This window comes from Balaenoptera musculus, chromosome X (assembly GCF_009873245.2).
Source record: "Balaenoptera musculus isolate JJ_BM4_2016_0621 chromosome X, mBalMus1.pri.v3, whole genome shotgun sequence".
NCBI lineage: Eukaryota > Metazoa > Chordata > Mammalia > Artiodactyla > Balaenopteridae > Balaenoptera > Balaenoptera musculus.
In genome coordinates, this window is record NC_045806.1 from 15,972,775 (window position 1) to 15,994,821 (window position 22,047).

Here is a 22,047-nt window from a genome sequence, read left to right on the forward strand (position 1 = left end):
ACCGACAAGGGATTAATGTCCACAACATACAAATAGCTCATGCAGCTCTATGTCAAAAAAAACCCAAAAAACAAAAAACCAATCAAAAAATGGGCAGAAGATCTAAATAGACATTTCTCCAAAGAAGATATACAGATGGCCACAAACCACATGAAAAGATGCTCAACATCACTAACTTTCAGAGAAATGCAAATCAAAACTACAATGAGGTATCACCTCACACTGGTCACAGCGGCCATCATCAAAAAGTCTACAAACAATAAATGCTGGAGAGGGTGTGGAGAAAAGGGAACCCTCCTACATTGTTGGTAGGAATGTAAACTGGTAAAACCACTATGGAGAAGAGTATGGAGATTCCTTAAAAACCTAAAAATAGAACTACCATATGATCCAGCAATCCCACTCCTGGGCATATATCCAGAGAAAACCATAATTTGAAAAGATACATGCACCCCATTGTTCACTGCAGCACTATTTACAATAGTCAAGACATGGAAGCAACCTAAATGTCCACTGACAGACGAATGGATAAAGAAGATGTGGTAGTGGACTCCCCTGGTGGCACAGTGGTTAAGAATCCATCTGCCAATGCAGGGGACACAGGTTCGAGCCTTGGTCCTGGAAGATCCCACATGCCGCGGAGCAACTAAGCCCGTGCACCACAACTACTGAGCCTGCCCTCTAGAGCCTGTGTGCCACAACTACTGAAGCCCTCGCGCCTAGAGTTCGTGCTCCACAACAAGAGAAGCCACCACAATGAGAAGCCCGCACACCTCAACAAAGAGTAGCCCCTGCTTGTCACAACTAGAGAAAGCCCTTGCACAGCAACGAAGACCCAATGCAGCCAAAAATTAAAAAAAAAAAAGATGTGGTACATATATACAACGGAATATTACCGAGCCATGAAAAATAACGAAATAATGCCATTTGCAGCAACATGGATGGACCTAGAGATCATCATACTAAGTGAAGAAAGCGAAAGGCAAATAGCATATGGTATCACTCATAAGGGGAATCTAATTTTTAAAAATGATACACATGAACTTTTTTATAAAACAGACACAGACTCACAGATCTTGAAATCAAACTTACGGTTACAAAAGGGGAAACATGGGGGAAATGATAAATTAAGAGATTGGGATTAACATATACACACTACTATATCTATAAAATAGATAACCAACAAGGACCTACTGTATAGCACAGGAAACTCTACTCAATATTCTGTGATAACTGATGTGAGAAAAGAATCTAAAAAAGAATTGATATATGTATATGTATAACTGAATCACTTTGCTGTACACCTAAAATTAACACAACATTGTAAATCAACTATACTTCAATAAAATTAAAAAAAAAACAGGACAGATTGATATTGCCACTCAAAAAAAAATTCCAAGTAACTCATGTTCAATTGTAAAAACACCTCAAACCCAAAGTTGACATTTTTGCCTGACATTTGTCACTCGGGCCAATTGATTGAGCTTGCTTGCAGAATTTCTACCACAATATTTGACCAGCTTACTTTTAGAACTTTTAAGACACTAAGTTAGTAGATTATAAATGATAAATATGATAAAACGCCAGACTGGAATTTTTATTATATATGCAGAATTGAGCTTTTTTCCCTAAAGGGACTATAAATTTCCTAAAAGCTTTAATCATCACAGCAGTCACTTGCTTTGCCATTTACAAAACACTTCCATAGACATCTTGGTTGAATTTCAGAACCACCCTGTGAAGCAGGCAGCATTGGTAACTGGCTCTACTTTGCAGGTGGGGAAACGAAGCAGAGAGAGAGTAACAGATTCGCCCAAGGTCACATAGCTAGGGCATGGCAGAGTCCTGTGCTCCCCAGGGCCCAGATGAGGCTTACTACTTATTGGACTCACTTTCTGAAACTGAGCCACCAGGGGGAGGGAGGGGCAAAACAGTTTATTTATCAATCTTAGGCAAACAGATCACAGAAAAAAAGGAAGAGGTCAAATTCAGATTTTCATTGACAAATGCACCCTGTGCTCTAATTACCTTCTAGTTCCCCCTGACGCAGGCCAGTCTCAGGGGAAAAGCCTGCATAGAATAAACCATCCTCCTTGACCGTGGACCCCACATACACCCTCTACCTATCTTGGCTGAACAAACCTTAAGAAGTGATACGCCATCAGGGACTGCAAAAAGCCAAGGTTAAAATCTATTCTTAGCAGGAAAGTATCTGAATTTAAAAGCAAAGTGCCCTTCAAACAAACAATTTAAGAATCAATTATAATGATCTCACTACATGTTTATATAAAACAAGAAAGACGGATGACGTATAGGATTTTAGTTCATTAAAAACTTTTGAACATTATTTTATTGAAATGTCTTGAAAGGAGTAAGTAAAATTATAACTTTCTACTGTGGTTTAAAAGTATCTGATTTCCAAAGCAAAGCATTAGTCAGTGAAACGATATGATGGCAAATGATTTACCATATAGTAATCCTGAGATTGTACTGGCTCATGCCGGTCCTTAAATATATTCCAGGTTATCTGTAAGCCTATCTTGCTCCCAGCGGAAAATAAGAAATAATGAATATAAGTAAGGTTGGCTGTGCCTAAATGAAAACAACTAGATTTTAGAACAATTTTCCTGCTAAAGACATTGTTAAACAAAAAAAAAATCTGATTGGATTTATGGCAACACTGGCCATCTAAAAGCTACCTAAAAACAACAGAGCCCAGATTTACTGGACAGGAGGTACCTCTACTAACTCCTACCAGAATTTAGATCTTACTTCATCCACTGCTGCTCAATTCCAACATACTTGAGGGCAGGTCAATGGAAAGAATGCTGTGAAGTGGAGGAGACAGCCTACGAATTCAGTGTCAGGAAGTCAGCAGATCCTTACCAAGTGCCACGTGGGATGGGTACTAGTTGCTTGGAGTATTAAGTTTCAACTGGGAGTGGGGTTGGGGAAGAGTGGGGACATCAGTAAACTGTATCCGGTCCCCCATATTTTGCTTTCTAGTATCTTTTCTGGTAAGAATGACCTAAAAATAAATCATTTTTATACTTTATAAGTATGATTGAGATATGTCCATTTACCAGTTTTTTTCAAAAGAAAGATGCCACATATAAGCAAACTATGTTTACTTACAGAGGTGAATGGATTCACTGGGCTTAATTTCAGACCACTCACAGTGAAATATTTGTGATATAAAGTATAGCATGATTTAAGTCACGTATATGTTGCTCTTCCAACTAACAAGACAAAAAGAAATGTGCAGCATTATACTGCAAACTAGGGTGCATTCATCACTTCAAATGGTAACAATATCGTCATCATCATCCGTGATGTCACACTTCACAGTTTCGCCTCCGGGTTCCCTGGGAGCCTTTGACTACACTACCTCATACTCTCATCTTCGGCAGCTTCCTTCAACTCTTTTATAAAGGGATCTGCTTTGACATGACTCTCTTGGGCAAACTTTTTGCAACATATTTCTTAAAGGCTTTTCTAACCAGCAGCTAATGACCTCCTCTTCTAAAAGCTCTGTGTCATACATCACCTTCAAGATGTGGGCAGCTTTAGAGAGGAGGAGAACTTGCTGTACTGCTACTGCACGCTGCGAGCTGTGATGAGGGTACTGCTGAGCTTTTCTGTTTACAGAGGCAAAATTGTAGGAAATTTCTTAATTCGTTCTCTAATCGTCTCATTAAAATGACCACCAGTCAACACAAGAGGACCCTTGGCTTTTACACCTACTTCAACAATAATGCCCTCTTTCTTTTTAACAAAATCAACTGCTCCTTCAAGGTCATCACTAGGTGCCGGGCCTTTTGCTGAGTTTTCACCCATTCTGCGCTCTAAGCCTCCCAAGTGGCGTCCATCCCCACAGCCTGTGGAGGGCAAGTGAGTTCATTTGGTGGTGGTGATGGTGGTGACTCGTCGCTAGATATGGGGCCATTTTTCTTTCTCTTTAACCCTTCTAATTTCCTTTTTTCCCCCCATGTACCCATTTCCTTTTTCTTAGGTGGTTCTTTGGAAAATGAATATGCAGACCTTATGATCTGCATCAAGCATGCCTCGCTAGCCACAGGCTTTACAAAAATTACTTAGCAAGGACAAGTATTTTGGATGCAAGGTTTTCATTCTCAGGACAGAGAACACGTTTTTTAATGAACCCACCCAACAAGTCTTGAAACTTTAGCCTTGTGAGATCCAACGACAATCCAATGGTCATTCTAAACATCAAAATGGTCTTTGCTCCCAGCTCACAGCCAACATATTCAGAGGGATACACTGGAGGCCAATCAAGCACCTTTATCATGTCAACCATCTCCTTTTGTTCCATTTATTCTATTTCTTTTGCCCCCCAACCTTAACAGTCACACAGAGTATCAGGTATGGACAGAACTGGTCTGATACAATGCAGCTGGCATTGAGGCTATTTTTGCTTACTGGTAAGCTTGATAAGATGCAGAGATATTTTATTATATTCTGGTTACTACTGCTGCGTGAAAAAAATCACCTCAAAATTTAATGGTACAAGTTTGAGTTCTGGTTCCAAGTAAGATGGAATAAATACATCCCACCCTGTCTCTCCATGAATGTAGCTATAAAAACTAGAGAGTGGATGAAATAGCTATTTTAGGAGTGTGAAAAGTAAGTGGTAGCAAGCAGCCTGGAGAAGACGACTAGATTTCAGAGAACCACCAGATCAACAGCAAGTTTCACATTTTCCCCCAGTCTCCCCCAGCCTGGCCTAAAGGCAGCCTGAAACCCAGAACTGGGTGTTAGGTGCGGACATAGAGAGCAGCAGGAGAAACCCTCTAAAAAAAAGGCAGGAAAGGGGCCTCCTAATGCTCAGAGAGAGTGAGGGAAATTCTCTGCTGTCTTCCTCTTCCTTGTCCTCTTGTACCCCCAGGCCCCCGGCAATCCCGCAGTGGTGACAGCAGAGACAGTCAGTGGCAGAGCGGGCCCACAGGTGCCTGGAACTCCGAGAGGGGAATCTTTTGCTCTGATTGAAGGAGCTGTTGTCCCAAGGGTGGTGGCGGTGAATCTCCATTGCTTTTTTTTCTCCTTCTGAACGCCTGGCTTCAGACATGGGCCCAGTTGTGGGAAGTGTGAGGTCGAATGGAATAACTGGCTACAGGACTGAAAAGGGAGCCCCAGTAAACCAGAAAGCACAAAGCTGAACAGCACTAAAAGGGCTTTGAAATCAGAACTGACACCACAACTGAAACGGACCCTGGCAGCTTGAAACAACTAGGCCGACTGCCTGCTAAAGCAAAAATATCAACAGACTCCATAGGATAGAAACAAGGGCCAGAATCTCATAACATAATATTCAAAATGCTCAGGATAGGCTCCTAAATTACTTGGCATTCAAAGACGCAGGAAAATTTCAACTCACATGAGAAAAGACAATCGACAGACTCCAATGACAAGATGACACAGACATGAGAATTATCTGACAATGACTTTAAAGCAGTTATTATAAAAATTATCCAAGAAGTGAGGGTAAACACTCCTGAAAAGAATGGAAAAAATAGAAAGTCTTAACAACTAAAGAGCCAAATGAAAATTTTAGGAACGAAAATTTTAATAAGCAAAAGAAAAAACTCACTAGAGGGGCTCACAAGAAGAATGGAGATGACAGAGGGTCAGTGAACTTAAAGATGGTTCAATAGAAATGATCCAGTCTGAACAACAGAAAAAAGACAAAGGGTTTAGGCCCAAATGCAGAAAGATCTCCTAGGGACTTCCCTGGTGGCACAGTGGTTAGGAGTCTGCCTGCCAATGCAGGGGACACAGGTTTGAGCTCAGGTCCGGGAAGATCCCACATGCCGCGGAGCAACTAAGCCCGTGCGCCACAACTACTGAGCCTGTGCTCTAGAGCCCGTGCTCTGCAACGAGAGAAGCCACCACAATGAGAGGCCCGTGCACTGCAACGAAGGGTAGCCCCCGCTCGCCACAACTAGAGAAAGCCCGCACGCAGCAGTGAAGACCCAATGCAGCCAAAAATTAATAAATAAATAAATACATTTATTTTTTAAAAAAAGAAAGATCTCCTAGAAATCAAGACCCTCTCTCAAAGACCCATAAACCAATAGGAAAAAAGGGGGGAGGGTTATGGATAGATAGCACTAAGAAAAAAAGGGAAATATGCTCAACTTCGCTCAGAGTAAGAGAAATACAAACTAAAACTAATTTAGATATCATCCCTCAACCATCAGGTTAACAAGAGTCTAAAATACTGGCAACCTATTTTGTTAGTGAGGCTGTAAAGAAAGATAACGGTATAACCCACAGATAGGAATCTGACACTATTTACCAAAATTACAGGTGCATTTATTCTTTAATTCACAAATACCACTTTTGGCTACCTAATCACAAATACACCCATACATGTATTAAATGGCCCATGTATGAAGTTATTCATTGCAGCTTAGTAGCAAAAAACTATACATCCAAGTAACCCGTAAAAAAGGTATTGGTAGAATAAACAATGATACATCCACCCAATAAAGTACTATTCAGCTATAAAAAGGAATAAGGAAGATTCCCATATTCTGATTTGGAAAGGTGTCCAGGCTAAACTGTATTTAGTCTGGTACCTTTTGAGTAAGAAAGGGAGAATAAGAATGCCAGATAGTACATATTTTCGGCTCTGTGGGCCACACAGTCTCCACCCATTGTAGCCCCAAAGTGGCCACAGGAGAATGGATGCGTTCCAATAAAACTTTAGTTACAAAATAAAGGCAGCCAGCTTGCAGGTTGTAGCTTGCTGACAACGGACATAAAGAAACACTGCAAGGATAAATAAGAAACTAAAAAAACTTAGAGGAAACAGCACAGATGGGATAAAAACAGATAAATTGGACTTCAAAATTAAAAACTCATGCGTTAAAGAACAGCATCAAGAAAGTTAAAAGATAAATCACCGAACAGGAGAAAATATTTGCAAATCGTATATCTGACAAGGGATTATGTCTCCAGATTATATAAAGGATTCTTACAGCTCAACAAGATGTCAAATAGCCCAAGTGAAAAAAAGGACAAAGGATTTGAAGAGACATTTCTGCAAAGATATACAAGTGGTCAATAAACACATGAAAAGACATTCAACATCCTTAGTCATCAAGGAAATTCAAATCAAAACCAAAATGAGGTAACACTTCAAACCTACTAGGATGGCTATAATTTAAAAAAAAAAGACAGAAAATAACAAGTGTTGGTGAGGATGTGGTGAAATTGGAATGCTCACACATTGCTGATGGGAATGTAAAATGGTGCAGCTGCTTTGGAAAATTTTTCTGGAAAGGAGTTCCTCAAAAGGTTAAATATAAGGTGGATGCAACCCAAGTGTCCATCAATGGATGAATGGATAAACAAAATGTGGTCTATCCATACAGCAGAATATTATTCAGCCTTAAAAAGGAAGGAAATTCTGACACATGTTACAACATGGATGAACTTTGAGGACATTATGCTAAATGAAAAAAGCCAGCCACACACACACCCAGAACACTGTACGATTCCACTTACAAAACGTACCTAGAGTAGTCAAACTCAGAGACAGAAAGTAGAATGGTGGTTACTGGTAGCTGGGGGAAGGGCAGAGTGGGGAATCGTGGTTTAATGGGTACAGAGTTCTCGTTTTGTAAGACGAAAAAGTTCTGGAGATTGGTTACATAACGATATGAATGTACCACACTACTGAACGGCACACTTAGAAACAGTTAAGATGGTAAATTTTATGATGTGTTTCTTTATCACAATAAAAAACTTTTAAAAGAACATTAGAGTTACCATATGACCCAGAAATCCCACTGCTAGGTGTATACCCAAGAGAAATGCAAACACAAGTCCACACAAAAACTTGTAGCATTATTCACAACAGCCCAAACTGGAAATAACCCCATCAACGGAAGGATGGAAAAATACAATGTGGTGTATCCATACATCAAAATACTATTCAGCAATAAAAAAGTAATGAAGGGGCTTCCCTGGTGGCGCAGTGGTTGAGAGTCCGCCTGCCAATGCAGGGGACACGGGTTCGAGCCCTGGTCTGGGAAGATCCCACATGCCGCGGAGCAACTGGGCCCGTGAGCCACAACTACTGAGCCTGCGCGTCTGGAGCCTGTGCTCCGCAACAAGAGAGGCCGCGATAGTGAGAGGCCCGCGCACTGCGATGAAGAGTGGCCCCCGCTTGCCGCAACTAGAGAAAGCCCTCGCACAGAAACGAAGACCCAACACAGCCAAAAATAAATATAAAAATAAATAAATAAATAAAAGATTACTATTAAAAAAAAAAAACGTAATGAAGTACTGATATATACCACAACATGGATGAATCTTGAAAACACATTAAGTGAAAGAAGACAGTCACAATGAACCAGCATTACATGATTCCATTTATATGAATAAACAAATCTCTAGAGACAAGATAGTTGTTACTCCTGGCCAGGCTGGCAAACAGAAGCGATCATACTCTGAGGTGCTGTCGGCATTCACTTGTCTTTTTTGATCCAGGTGCTGGGTTACATGGTGTGTACAGTTTGTGAAAAGTCACAGAGCAGTACACAAGACTGTACCCTTTCCTGTATATATGCTATACCTCAATAAAAAGAAAAAATCAAGAGCTCATCACAAAGCGGGGTTTTGTGCCTTCTCCTCACCTCCTTTCTGCAGCACAGGACCAGGAATGGAGTTAGCATGGATCTCCAACCTCAAAACTTAGGGGAAAAAAATTTTTTTTTACCAACTGCAGAACTATAACACGACCCTACAACATGATGATCGTCCAAAGGATCTGAGCCCCCAGTCTTTACTATTTCACAGAGCACATTTCCTTCCATACTGAGGTTCTGGAGTGTTTACTGCTGGGAGCAAGAGGAAGGCAAAGACATGGGGGACTGACATTTACTGCGCACTTACTAAGTTCAGGGCACTTGCTTGAATCTCTACCTAGAGGTTTTTAAAATGGGGGTCAGAGATGTTAAGTAAGTTATCCAGGGTCACACAGCCTATAAATGACAGGGCAGAAATTAAAACCTGATCCATAGAGCCAGTGTCCTTTCCCCTCTGCCACTCGTATTGCTGGGCGCAGTGGGACACAATGATGGAACACATGTTGGTAAAGTTTCATCACGGATCTGTTTTGTCAGTTTTTACTCCAGAAGGCAGAAAGGCAATTTGCCTAAAGGACAACCTGCCTTTCATATACGTTCCTGGATGGTGAGATGAAAGAGAGGCAGCCACGGTCCTGCCAGCTAGACTCCAAGTCCCTGGAGTACTCATCCTGGGGCAAGACCCATCTCCCAGATGTTTGAAGCAAGGTGTCAGGCTTGGTTTATCCAAAGTCACCTGTGTCAAACTGAATTTGAGATGAATCACAGCCCTCAATGTAAAAGCTAAAACTATAAATCTTTCAGAAGAACACGTAGAAGAGGAGCTGCAAAACCACAACCTGGACGTAGGCACAGATTTCTTAGACAGGACACAGAAGGCAAACTTAACAGGAAAAGAGCCTAAATTAGATTTAATCAAAGTTAAAATTTTCTGCTCACCAAATGTCACAAGTAGATGAATAAGCAAGCCACAGTCTGGGATCAAATGTTCACAAAGTATACTTCCGACAAAGCACTTGAATCCGGAATACATAAAGAACTCTCCTAATTCAATAATAAGCTGACAACCCAACTAAACGGGTAAATGGCTTGAACAGACATCTCACAGAGGAAGATGCCTGCATGGCTGAACAGCACATGAAAAGGCGCTCGACATCACTGATCATCAGGGAAAGGTGACTTAAAACCATAATGAGAAACCACCACACCCCCCAACTAGCAGGGCCAAAATAGAAAAGCTCAGCAATACAAAGTGCGGTGAGGGCAAGAAGCCACGGGAACTCTTGCGCATCAGTGCTAGGAATATAAGATGGTACCACTTTGAAAAAAATTTGGAAATTTCTTAAATAGTTTAACATACACCTACCCTTTGATCCAGCCATTCCACTCCTAGGTATTTACTCGAGAGGAATAAAAAACATTTGCCATCAAAAAGACCTACATACAAATGTTCACAGTAGCTTTATTTATAATAGCCCCAAACTGGGAACAACCCAAATGTCCTTCAACAGGAGAATGGCTAAACCACCTGTGATATATTCATGCGATGGAATAGTACTTGGCATTAAAAAGGAACAAGCTACTGATAACAGCAACAGTACGGATGAATCTCAAAAAAGTCACGCTGAGTGAAGGAAGCCAGACCCTGAAGAGTACACACTGTCTGAGTCCATTTACACAAAACTCTAGAAAAGGCAAATCTAATCTAAAGTGACAGCCTAAGAGTCATCGCCGGGGGCCAGGAATGGGAGTGGAAAGGGGAATGAGTGGGAGGGGTCATAAGGGAACTTTCTGGGCAGATGGAAACTATATTGTGATAGGATTCGCTTACCTAGGTTTAGTCGTTTCTCAAAGTTGTACAACTAAGATTTGTTGCACTTCAATGTATATACATTTTTACACTAACAATGTTGAAAAGTATAATCAAGTACGGGGTGGGGAGTGGGTAGAGGTCAAGAAGAAATAAAGATGGCAGAATGTTAATAATTGTTGAAGCTGCGTAATGCACATGCTTGAAATTTTCCATAATAAAAAAATTGAAGAGAAGAAAAAGAATCATCTACGTTGAATGCTCCCACTCTCCCCATGCCCCTCCGTGTCCAGTTCTGCCTGGCCCCTGGGCTGCCCTCCCGCAGCCCCAACTCCTGAGTGAACTCTGCTTCCTGCCAAGGTCTGCCGCTTGACTCCTTTCTGCTCTACAACTCCCCACCACCAACCAAGCCCCTATAACCGCCAGGCATTTTTGCCAAGCCCTGTCACACCCAATAGCTCAAAACCTGTTCAAGGGACTGGGAAACAGGAAGTTTTCCAGCTTGCTTTTCAAGAGTTCAGTCCTCTCCCGCCTACACTGTCTGACCGGGATTTAAATGGCACCTATCTCAAAGCCTGATACTTAGGCTTTAAAAGATAGTTTATGGCTTGTATTCCCAAAATACGTCTGTAAGTTGATGGCTGGGAACTGAACATACATTTTCCCGCATAACAAATAACATACAGCCAGTAATGCAGCGGGCCAGTCCACAAATATCTATCTACCCACTCTATGCACTCAAGGCTCCAACAGCAATGCCTCAATTCAATGCTACAGGTGCAATGCTTCTCTCATCAGCCAGTTCACGTGACTAAGAGTTGAGGAAAGTTCCAGGCTCAATGCTGAGTCAGCAGCAGTAAAAGTGGTTCAGAAGGAAGGAGGCTCAGGGAAGGGCCCCTCTGGGCAAGCCAGCAGCCACGTGCAGCAGAGGACAGCTGAGGTCCGGCCCGGGGCTCGTGTGCACGGGCCCCTGGCTGTACAGTCATTGTTGCCTGGGCCTGAGCCGGCCGGCAGGGAGACGGGAAGAGTGGGAGAAGGCTTCTGACTTACAGCCCCGTCTTTAATCTCCTACCGCACTTGCTTGAAATAAAATCACATTTGTATCATAGCAAATAAACATTATAGAACATGTGGACAAACAACAAGAACCAGTCTGCCCAGCACACAATCCAAACCACTGTTTCCATTCCAGTGTGTCCGGTGTGAGTTCTTCTAGTCTCTTCTATTAGATATGTACCACCCAGAAATGTGTCGTTAGGATGTATCTTATTGTTTAATAAAATCACAATCGCACTATGCCTGGCCACCATTTTCAACTTGGTTTCTAGAGGAAACCACATTCTGATTTCCTTTTGAGGGTCCCCAACAAATTTTGCTTCATCTCGACAGGAGAAACCAAGTGTCATCTGTGTCCACTGAGAGTTATTCTAAAAAGGAGCTGGATACATATTCCTAGGAAACACTCAAAGGGTAGCAAAGAAAACTGCATCTGGTTCCCTGCCATCGAAGAGTTCACTGGCAGAAGATCAATCGTTAAATCAATAATTATTCAATCACAATTGTGTCACTTGCTAGGAAAGAAAACCACAGTGTGCATACAACTGACGAGGGGGTGGGAGAAGTTCGTGAAGGCTTCCTTGAAGACCTGAGATGTGAAGGCTGAAGGAGCTTTGGGCAGAGGAGGACTGCCAGGTGGCAGAGGGTGCCAGCATACGGTGGCTTCTAAGCAGATGACATGGACTGGAGTGCACCGAGATTGGCCCAACCTTGAAAGACCAGTTACCAAGCTGCTGACAGTGAGCTGGAGGAGAGAAGCCAATGCTTGGACCAAGATGGTGGCAGGCATTTCTAGCAGAATGCACAGCAAGCTGTATTAGTCAGGACGAGCTAGGCTGTGCTGCCACATCAGACAAACCCCCCAAATTTCAGGGGCTTAACTGCCATCTTGAACACACAACCTTCAAGTTTGCCATGACAGAGGCAAACTTCCCTGGTAGAGAGAAGGGAAGCAGGTTTGAGAACCATCTGGAAGCAACAGGCTGGATTTGGCAATGAGGGAGAGGGTGGAGTCAAGAATGACTCCTGGGTTTCTGACTTGAGCTGCTAAATTGATGATTTCACTCACCAAAGTTTACTTACATAAAGGAAGGCAATGTCTAACTATTGCCCTTACATTCTGCTGGAAATATTGATAGATTTGGCCAGTCTCCCGACCATGTATATAGATGGCACACAAAACGTGCATTCTACAACCACCACAGCCATGTGTCCACAGGACTGTCTTCCTTGGAACTTCATGCATTTTCCAGAATGGTGAGGAAAGAGTATGCACCAAATTATTAGAAGTCTTAAGGCATCTTTAAGTCTCTCTCTCCCTCTCTCTCTTTTTTAAAAAAATATTTATTTATTTATTGGGCTGTGCCGGGTCTTAGTTGCGGCATGCGGAACCTTTTTAGTTGTAGCCTGCAGGATCTAGTTCCCTGACCAGGGATTGAACCTGGTCCCCCTGCATTGGGAGTGTGGAGTCTTAGGGTCTTCCCTGGTGGTACAGTGGCTAAGTCTCTTTCTTAAGCAGGAGCCAATGCACCTGTGGATTAAGCCCATTAAAGTCAGCTGAGAGATACATTCAGGCATTTCTAGCAGAATGCACAGCAAGCTATATTAGTCAGAATGAGCTAGGTTATGCTGCCACATCAGACAAATCCCCCAAATTTCAGGGGCTTAACTGCCATCTTGAACACACAACCTTCAAGTTTGCCATGACAGAGGCAAAGAGAGATGGAGGTGGCGTATCATCTAACTCTCAGTCGCTTTCAAAGTGACACTTGTTGATGCTGCTCACATTTCATTGGCCAGCACTCGTCCAAAGAACCCCAGCTAACTGCAAAGGAGATTAGGCAACGTAGCAGACTCTACGGAAGCCTGGTGGGCACGCTCTATGCCACACAACGCATCAAGCGAACGAAGAATCCATGAATAACATCTTAGAAGGTGAAGCGAGACACAACCCACATGAAGGGCAGAGAATGGAACTAGAGCTGGCCTTATTTTAAACCATTATATATCCTTTTTTGTTGCAAAAATCCCAATATTACTGTTGGATAAAAACTAACAGAATCACTCCAGTATCATTTAATACAAAAGGAAAAAATTACCTAGCCTCCAAAACCAGTGAAACCAGGGAAGAAGCTAGAATGTCTCCTCCCATGGCTGGTATGAACCTGATGGCCCAAGCATTTCCATTCCATTTTCTTGGCCCACAGCAGCATAGTGAGGGGCCCCACGATTGGCATATATTATTACCAATGACAGTCCATTACACGAGATGATACATGACCTGACTTTCTCTTGGAAAGGCATGCCCTAGGAGACAACTTGCTAGCAGTTGGGCTATATTTTCATAACCCAAGTTGCACTCTCTTACCACTATAAAAACCACCCCCAAGCCTTAGGAGCCTGACTCAATAAAAGCTTCTCTCTTGCTTATGCAAAATCCAAAGTGGATGATCCTGGTCCAACAGCTATCCTCAAAAGAGTGGTTCAGGGATCCAGGTACCTTCCATCATGTGCCACTGCCATCTTCTACAGCCAGCCTCCAAGGGCCCCACGGAGACCACAGAAAGGGATTAGAGAGTATTAGAAGATCTACAGATATGCCAACGCCTTGGCCCAAAGTGATAGACATCACTAATACTCACATTTCACTGGCCAGAACTAGTTATATGGCCCACACAGACTCAAAGGGTGCTGGAAAACGTAGTCCCTGCTTCCCAGCAACAACTAGGAGCATCGGTCTCCTGACCACCTAGCCACCTCTGCCACACTTCGTATCCTCCAAATGACTCTTGCCAGAAAAGGGGAATCTTCAGGACAGAGCAAAGTCAAATAACTAACCTGGAGACTGATGTCTTGGTCTTTTAATCAATGTTCAGGAAATGCAAGGATTTCCTGTTGCAGGTGGCAATACCTCCCAACGTTTAAAATCACTGTGAACATAGCTGAAGAAAAAAATCAGAAGCAGGGCCCCCGAGTCAGGAAAGTAGCATGTACGTGCGGTTCAGAGAGGAGGGAGGGCAGGCAGAGCGAGGCACATCAGGTATGGGAAGCTCACCTGAGCCCCAGGGCCTGATCAAAGGGGCTGTTCTTGTCATTGGAGCAGTTAATAGCTAACTCAATAACCACAATAAGTGTATTCAACTACAGCATCCTGGGAGAATAGTTTCTGTGGTCAAAATGTTTGGGAAAGCATGAGACAGAGTTACCCAGGTTTCCTTCCTGTAGGATGTCCGAGTTTTCCATACATTCACAAGCACTGAGAACCTCCAGGAGGGAGACACAGCATGCACCTGAGGAAGCAGAAGAGGCTGCTCTGTGCAAACACACCCAACACACACAGTGCACCAGCTAAAGTCGTGACTATGAATTCTGTGCAAGTAGAGAAATGGGCACCTCAACAAAAGGCGCCAAGGCATATCCAGAAGAGGCGGTTTCCTCTAAAAAAACAAAAAAAAAGAGATGTTTTGTTCTCCAAATCCTAGAAGTAACCGAGTGATTGACCCTCACTTGCTGAATTTGATAGCTTTACTGAATTCGAGACTCTCATCTGTGAGGATGGATGCTGGATGTTAAAAAAAAAAAAAACAAAAAAAACCCAAAAGAAACAAACAAAAAACCAGGACCTTCTATGAGCCAAAGGCACACCACCTCTGCTAAAAGTAAAAAGAACGTCCCTCAAAAAATTAAACACAGAATACCGTTTGACCCAGTAATTCCACGTCCAGGTATACACCCAAAAATGTGAAAGCAGAGACTTGAACAGAAATTTATCCACCCATGGTCATTACAGCATTATTCACCATAGCCTAAGACATCACGCTAAGTGAAAGAAGCCAGTCACAGAAAGACAAATACTGTATGATTCCACTTATATGAGGCATCTACAGTAGTCAAATTCATAGAGACAGACGGTAGGACAGTGGGTACCAGGGGCTGGGGGAGTGAGGAGTGGCAAGTTATTAAGGGGTACAGAGATTCTGTTTGGGATGATGAAAAAGTTCTGGAAATGGATAGTGGTGATGACTGCACAGCAGTGCGACTGTACTTAATGCCTCTGAAATCCACACTTAAAAATGGTTTCAACAGCAAATTTTATGTTACGTACATTTTACCATAATTTTTTTTTAAAAAAAAGCCAATGAGCTGCTCCTCAGCCCTCATGGCTTACGGCGGTTTTCTTTCACAGTAGTGCCCGCGTGCCCCCTTGCATGGGTTGATGGCTCTCCTGCAGCCCATCAAATCACCCAGGCACTGGTGACACATAACCTCCTATTCAGACCCACAAAGGACCACATAAAACTGCACAAGGAGATGGAAAACACCATCCAACCCAGCCTTGACTTATTATGACAACAGGAGATAGGAAGTGCTTAAATTTCACACCGACGATCCCCTCCCCCCCCCCCGAAACACACCTGGGACAGTTCAATACTTCTTGGAGAGCAAGGTTGTAGAACTTTTACAAAAAAGCCAAAGTGACAGATTTGTATCTTTTTGGCGGAGACACCAAAAAGCTGTGAATGGCAGAGATCAGGGGTGGGGGCGCAGTGCCTGTTTAAATCCATGAACCGACTTCTTGGAGTTTCGTATCTTGTTTGTCAAACCTATGAAAAGAGCTTATTAGTTATGATGATGTACTGAAAAATGATTTATTCAAGACCAGGCCAAGGTCAACCAAAGGAGGTACATACTGCAGCTGAAAATCCTAGGCAATCAGGACCCAGAACAAGAAAAGGCCATGTGCTCTTCGTGTAGCTCTGGAATTGAAAGCCCAAGATTTCTGCCTGAATGAACCTTCACACCCAACCAGAAGGAAGGGGTCCTGGTAGTAGATGAAGGCTTGTTTTACACACACACACACACCCCAGAGAAGCAAAGCCACTGCACGCCAATTATCAGAGTCGGCACCAGCAGGCAGGAGGCTACAGCTGTGCCTAATGGCCAAATGGACATTTAACCATTCAGAGAAGAGTCTGTTCAAACTCCATTTTCAGCAGAGAATGAACAGAAGTCGAGAAAACCGAGTGGTTCCAGGTGAAATGGGCTCCTGAACAACTTTTCTAAAAAAGATGTTGCGCTGAAGAGTCTGCTCTGAGTGGTCAGAAACATCCGGGGAGTGTTTTCAAAGGCCCAGCAGCCACTTGTTTGAACAAGCCCGCTACCCCACCCCCCTTCCAGCTGGGGAGGATTTGCTCTGCAGAAAACAGATCCGGGCAAAGAATGGATGGTAATAAAGCTAGCTTACCATCTCATCAGCACGGTGTGGCCGGCGCCATTTACCGTCTCACGAGCTTTTGGGGTTAGGGCAGGCATGTTACTCCTGTTTGACCAGTGGAGAAACCAAGGCACAGGGTGTCCCAGGTGAACTACTGTCTCACAATGCTTGTGAATATCACCCAAGTACCAGAGGCTTGTCACATAGCTTCCAAAGGTTCGGTAAGGAAAACAGCCAAGCAACAATCTGTTCCACACCTGGAGGAACTCGTGCCAACCAAAAGTACTGATTTAAGGCTGGGTTCTTCTGGCACACTTATTACAGTGAGCTGAGGGTCCCGTTCCAGCAACGGAAGAGATCCTGAAGCCGGGAATGTTTGTGCATTACAGGATAACATATATCTGTCAAACTGGTAGTAGACCACAGCCCCACTGTCAATCTGTGTTAAGTGCGCAAAAGAACACCGGGGCATTTCTAAGAGACGCCCCCTCCCCCCTCCCCCTCCCCCACTGTAATAGACCATTACCCACTCTTGACTGCAAAATGGAATCATGTGGGAAGCATTCGACAATCCTGAGGCCTCAGATTCTGATGTCATTGGTCTGGGATACAGTCTGGGCATTAGGAGTTTGAAAAGCTCCCCCAGGTGATTCTAACGTGTAGCCAGGGTTGGGACCCACAGGAGTGAGAAAGTAACAGTTGAATAACTAGCGGGGGTCGGGGAACTCAGCCTCGACTGGGTTATAGGCTGTTTCTTGGATCATCTGATGTTTAAGAAAACTGAAGGGGCCTCTGTTTTCTTATCTGTAAAAGGGTACAAGGCTACCTACTCTCCCCTCCCCAAAAGGTGGGGCGGTCCTGTCGAAAGAGTCAGCCGGTGCTAGGATGGGGAGGAGGAGCTGGTGCTTCGGCGGCGTGGGCGAAGATAAGGAAAACTGGGAGGAGTGGGACGGGGGCGAAAGGGGTCACCCGCCTCACCTGCGTCGTAGAAGGCGTCGAGCACGGCTGTCTCCCCAAAGTCGAGCTTCCCGAAGGGCACGGAGGTGAGGTGGGCGCCCTCGGCCTCGCAGGCCCGCAGCAAGCACCGCCGCGCCCCCTCCTCAGGGCCGCCGGCCGCGCCGCCCTGGGGGCTCTCGCCGCGCACGTACACTGCCCGCAGAGCCCGCCGCGGCCCGCCCCCGCCCTCGCCTCCAGCACCCTCGCCCTCGGCCGCCCCCTCGGGCTCCAGCGGCCACGCCGGCCCCGCCGCGCCCTCGTCCCCCGGCGGCAGCGGGCACTGTGCGGACTCGGCCGCCGCCCCGAGCGCCCCAGCCGGGGGAGCCCCGCCGCCGCTCTCCATGTGGCGGCCCTGCGCGCCCTTCCTTGTCCCACCTCCGCGCGAGCGGCCGGCGGCTGTGGCACCTGCTCCTGCGACGCGGGAAGGGAGCTGGGGGACCCAGCGCCCGCCGGTGGCCCCGCGACGGGCAGGCGGCGGCGCCCCTCGGCTGCACGCAGAAGCTCCAACCCCGCAGCCCCCGAGCGCCCTTTGAAGGCTCGGGAGGGAGGGGCGGGGGCTGGGGACGTCAGGGCGAGCGGAGGGCGGGGGGAGGTCTGGGAAGGGCGGCGGGGCAGGAGCCCGCAGGGCGCCCCCTGCCGCCTCCCACGGACAGCGCCCTAAGAAGGGCGGATTCACGAATTTCAGGGTTTTGCTGCTGTTGCCGTCCCTCCAGCCTTAGGAGTCCCATTTTTTTCCTCAAAACAATTTGAGGCTTTTCAAGCAGAGTAAAAGCTCTTTCAAAGCGCCGGTTGGTTGTAAATCTTCAATTCCAAACTAAATACAGATGTAGTGTTAGCGCAGAATCGAGATGAGAAGATGCTTATTTAAAATACCTCTGAGTTTGTACTCCTTGTCCCCAGTTGCCAAGAGCATGGCCCTCCTGAGCTCATGCCCTGGAGACCCGCTTGTCCTGACTTTCACTGTGACCTTGACAAAAGCACCGTGATGCACCAGCATCAAATTTTGTTGGCCTGGAAAACAGACTCCAAGTAGCCTGCCTGCCGGATCTAAGAAATGCTGTGAACCCAAAGGGCTCTTTACTGTGGATCTTACCCACCTCACGATTTTAGGCCCAAGTATTAAAAAGTAGTATTACCACTGCAGGTAGTACTTGTATTTATTTAAAAGATAGGATGCACTGGACGTTGTCACAAGGTTTTGGGGTTTTGGTGGTCTTCATTTTTAATAATAGTTTTATTGAGATATAATTCACAAACCATCCAATTAACCCATTTAAATAGTTTTTAGTTTACCCACGGAGTTGAGCAGCCATCATCATACTCAGTTTTAGAACATTTTCATCACCCCCAGAAAACCCCAGTACTCATCAACAATCTCTCTCCACCTCCCCCAACACCCCTCAGCCCCAGGCAACCACCAATCTAATTTCTGCCTCTATAGATTTGGCTGTTCTGGACATTTCCTATAAATGGAATCATACAAAGTGTGGATAGAGGTTTTCATTTGTTCTGGGTATATACCTAGGAATGGGATTTCTGGGTCATACGGCAACTTTATGTTTAAGCTTTGGAGAAGCTACCACTGCTTTCCAATGTGGCTCCACTGTTTTATATTTCCACCAGCAGTGTACAAGCATGCCAACTTCTCCACACTCTCACCAACACTTGTTATTGTCTTTTTGATTATAGCCATCCTAGTGGGAGTGAAGTGATAGCTCACTGGGATTTTGATTTGCGTTTCTCTTAAAGACTAATGATGTTGAGCATTTTGTCGTGCGCTTATCCTCTATTTGCATAATTTCTTTGGAGAAAAGTCCATTCAGACCCTTTACCCTTTTAAAAACAGGGTATTTGTCTCTTTATTATTGAATTGCAAAAGCTCTTTATATATTATAGATACAAGGCCCTTATCAGATATGTGATTTGCAAATACTTTCTCTTCTGTGGGCTGTCTTTTTACTTTCTTGATGGTGTCCTTTGCAGCATATCACAAGCCATTTTGACACAAGCAGGATAGGACTTACCTTATAAAACAACACTTTGCCTTCTCTTCATGTTTCAGCAATAATATAGTCCATCCCTCTACCTCACCCCCAAAAGAAAGCAGAAATCGCCAGCATAAATCTTTGGAGAAATCCTAATTCCTGTCCTGGTAGAAATTAGCAATTTCACAAGTGATATCAATGTGCAACCTCTTTTGTAGTCAATGAATGGAAAATGGGCTCTGAGGAAATCTGTAAAAACACACAGGCCAGAATTAGGAAGAGGAAAGCTAGAGAAAACTTCCAATACTTCTAAGATTTTTTAAAAGTACGATGCTATAAAAGGACACATTTTCTTTGTAACCTTGTAATGCATAATAATAGTAATTTTCCTAATGTGCCTGTTCATCTGAGATTATTTCAATGACTGGCACAGCCTTCAGAAGGGCAGAGATGCCCAGTTCACAAGTGCTTGCCAATGTCTTGCTGTTGCCCACACTTCAATCTTCCTGTTTCTTCCAGCTCTCACTGGGCCCTGCTGACTAAGTGAGACTCATAGGAGTTGTGAATTCTGGCTTGAATAATATCTTTCTTTAAACACAACCCCTGCTGAGTAAAGAACCTGGCTAGCAGGCGCCTTCCTCGCAGTTGGCATGCACAGCCCACCTTCTCATTGTTTCTAGTAATTCGCACACCTGAAACATGCCCCAGTCCCTTCTCCCAATGTCCTTCCTACCTCCCCTGCCCCAGCCCCACTGATGAGAAAATTGCAGAATGCTGGATTAGTCTTTTCCATTTAGTTGAACAATTGTCTGTTCTTACCTCTGCCTTGCCCCTTACTAAGTGCACATCCTGGAAAACACTTTGCCCCAGTGCAGAGATGTCATTTGGACTGGCACAGGGAATTGAAGAATAGAGTGGAGGCACTGTAGCTAAAGAGTAAGATTAAATCTAGGTGTTCTTCCCATTTCCTCCATTTTATTTTAGGTTGGTAATTCATACCAGTTGTGGTCCCACTAGTTAGTTCTTTGACTCACACTGTAAACACTGTAAATATTTTAGTTACCATTTGAGTGGCAATTTCATTACTTTTTTCCTAAGAAAATACAGTGTACCCAAGGGCCAAGCAAATAGTGACAAAAGGGAAACAACCAGGTTGCACGATAGTATATGTATTTGGAAAAACTCTAACATATGTAGTAATTCAACAAGGATTTCTCGAGCATCTGTTGTGTGTCAGGCACTGTCCTTGGTGCAGAGGTTATCATAGTGAACTAGACAGCCAAAGTCCCTGCCATTATGTTATAAGTAGATAGACAGATATGTCTATAGACAGATATACCTGTGTATAGATGCTATAAATATTGTATGGACATAGATTATTGTAATCTGCCATAAAGTACAAGAAAAACAAACAGGGTGGATGAAACTCATAAGAAGCATTAAGCATAGATTATACATAAAATACTAGTTTATGAAATATAGGTGAAACTCATAGCATGTTTTTTAAAAAAATTTATTTATTTTTGGCTGTGTTGGGTCTTCGTTGCCACACACGGGCTTTCTCTAGTTGTGTTGAGCGTGGGCTACTCTTTGTTGTGGTGCGTGGGCTTCTCAATGCGATGGCTTCTCTTGTTGCAGAGCACGGGTTCTAGGTGCGTGGGCTTCAGTAGTTGTGGCATGTAGGCTCAGTAGTTGTGGCTCGTGGGCTCTAGATCGCAGGCTCAGTAGTTGTGGCTCGCGGGCTCTAGAGCGCAGGCTCAGTAGTTGTGGCGCACGGGCTTAGTTGCTCCGCAGCATGTGGATCTTCCCTGACCAGGGCTCGAACCGGTGTCCCCTGCATTGGCAGGCGGATTCTTAACCACTGCGCCACCAGGTAAGTCCCCATAGCATGTTTTAATTATACACCATGAGTGAGCAAGTAGATTGTGAGAAAAAGGTGGACTTCATAAGATTTAGTAAAAATAATAAGTTATTTCCCTCTACGACATGTTGCAGATGGAATATATGATGGAACAAACAAGACTATCACTCACAGATAGATAGGGATGGAAAGACCAAGTCATTAGGTATGAGCATGCAATCTCTGAACTCACAGTTATGTCACCCCTAAATCAACTGCCCATTCTGGTCCTACATGTGCCCTCTACCTTCTTGAAGGTATAGAATATAGTTATAATAACTGTTTTAATATCCTTGTTTATGAATACTATTATCTGTTTTATTACTGGATCTTTTCCTGTGGGTTGATTTTTCTCCTCATTGTGGGTCATTTTTTCCCTGCTTCTTTGCATGCCTGGTAATTTTTTATTAGATGCCACACATTGTGAATTTTACCTTAATGAGTACTGTGTATTTTTGTATTCCTATAAA

The 22,047-nt window shown here is 44.1% G+C and overlaps 1 protein-coding gene across 1 annotated transcript in view; it reads right to left on the minus strand.

The window, feature by feature from the left end:
* MAP3K15 (mitogen-activated protein kinase kinase kinase 15) overlaps positions 1-18,035 on the minus strand; it is a 148,330-nt gene extending 130,295 nt beyond the window's left edge. The window contains exon 1 of the mRNA XM_036839721.1: positions 17,675-18,035. Coding sequence (XP_036695616.1) covers positions 17,675-18,035 — 361 coding nt within the window. The remainder of the gene's footprint in view (positions 1-17,674) is intronic.
* Between the last annotated feature and the right edge of the window lie 4,012 nt (positions 18,036-22,047).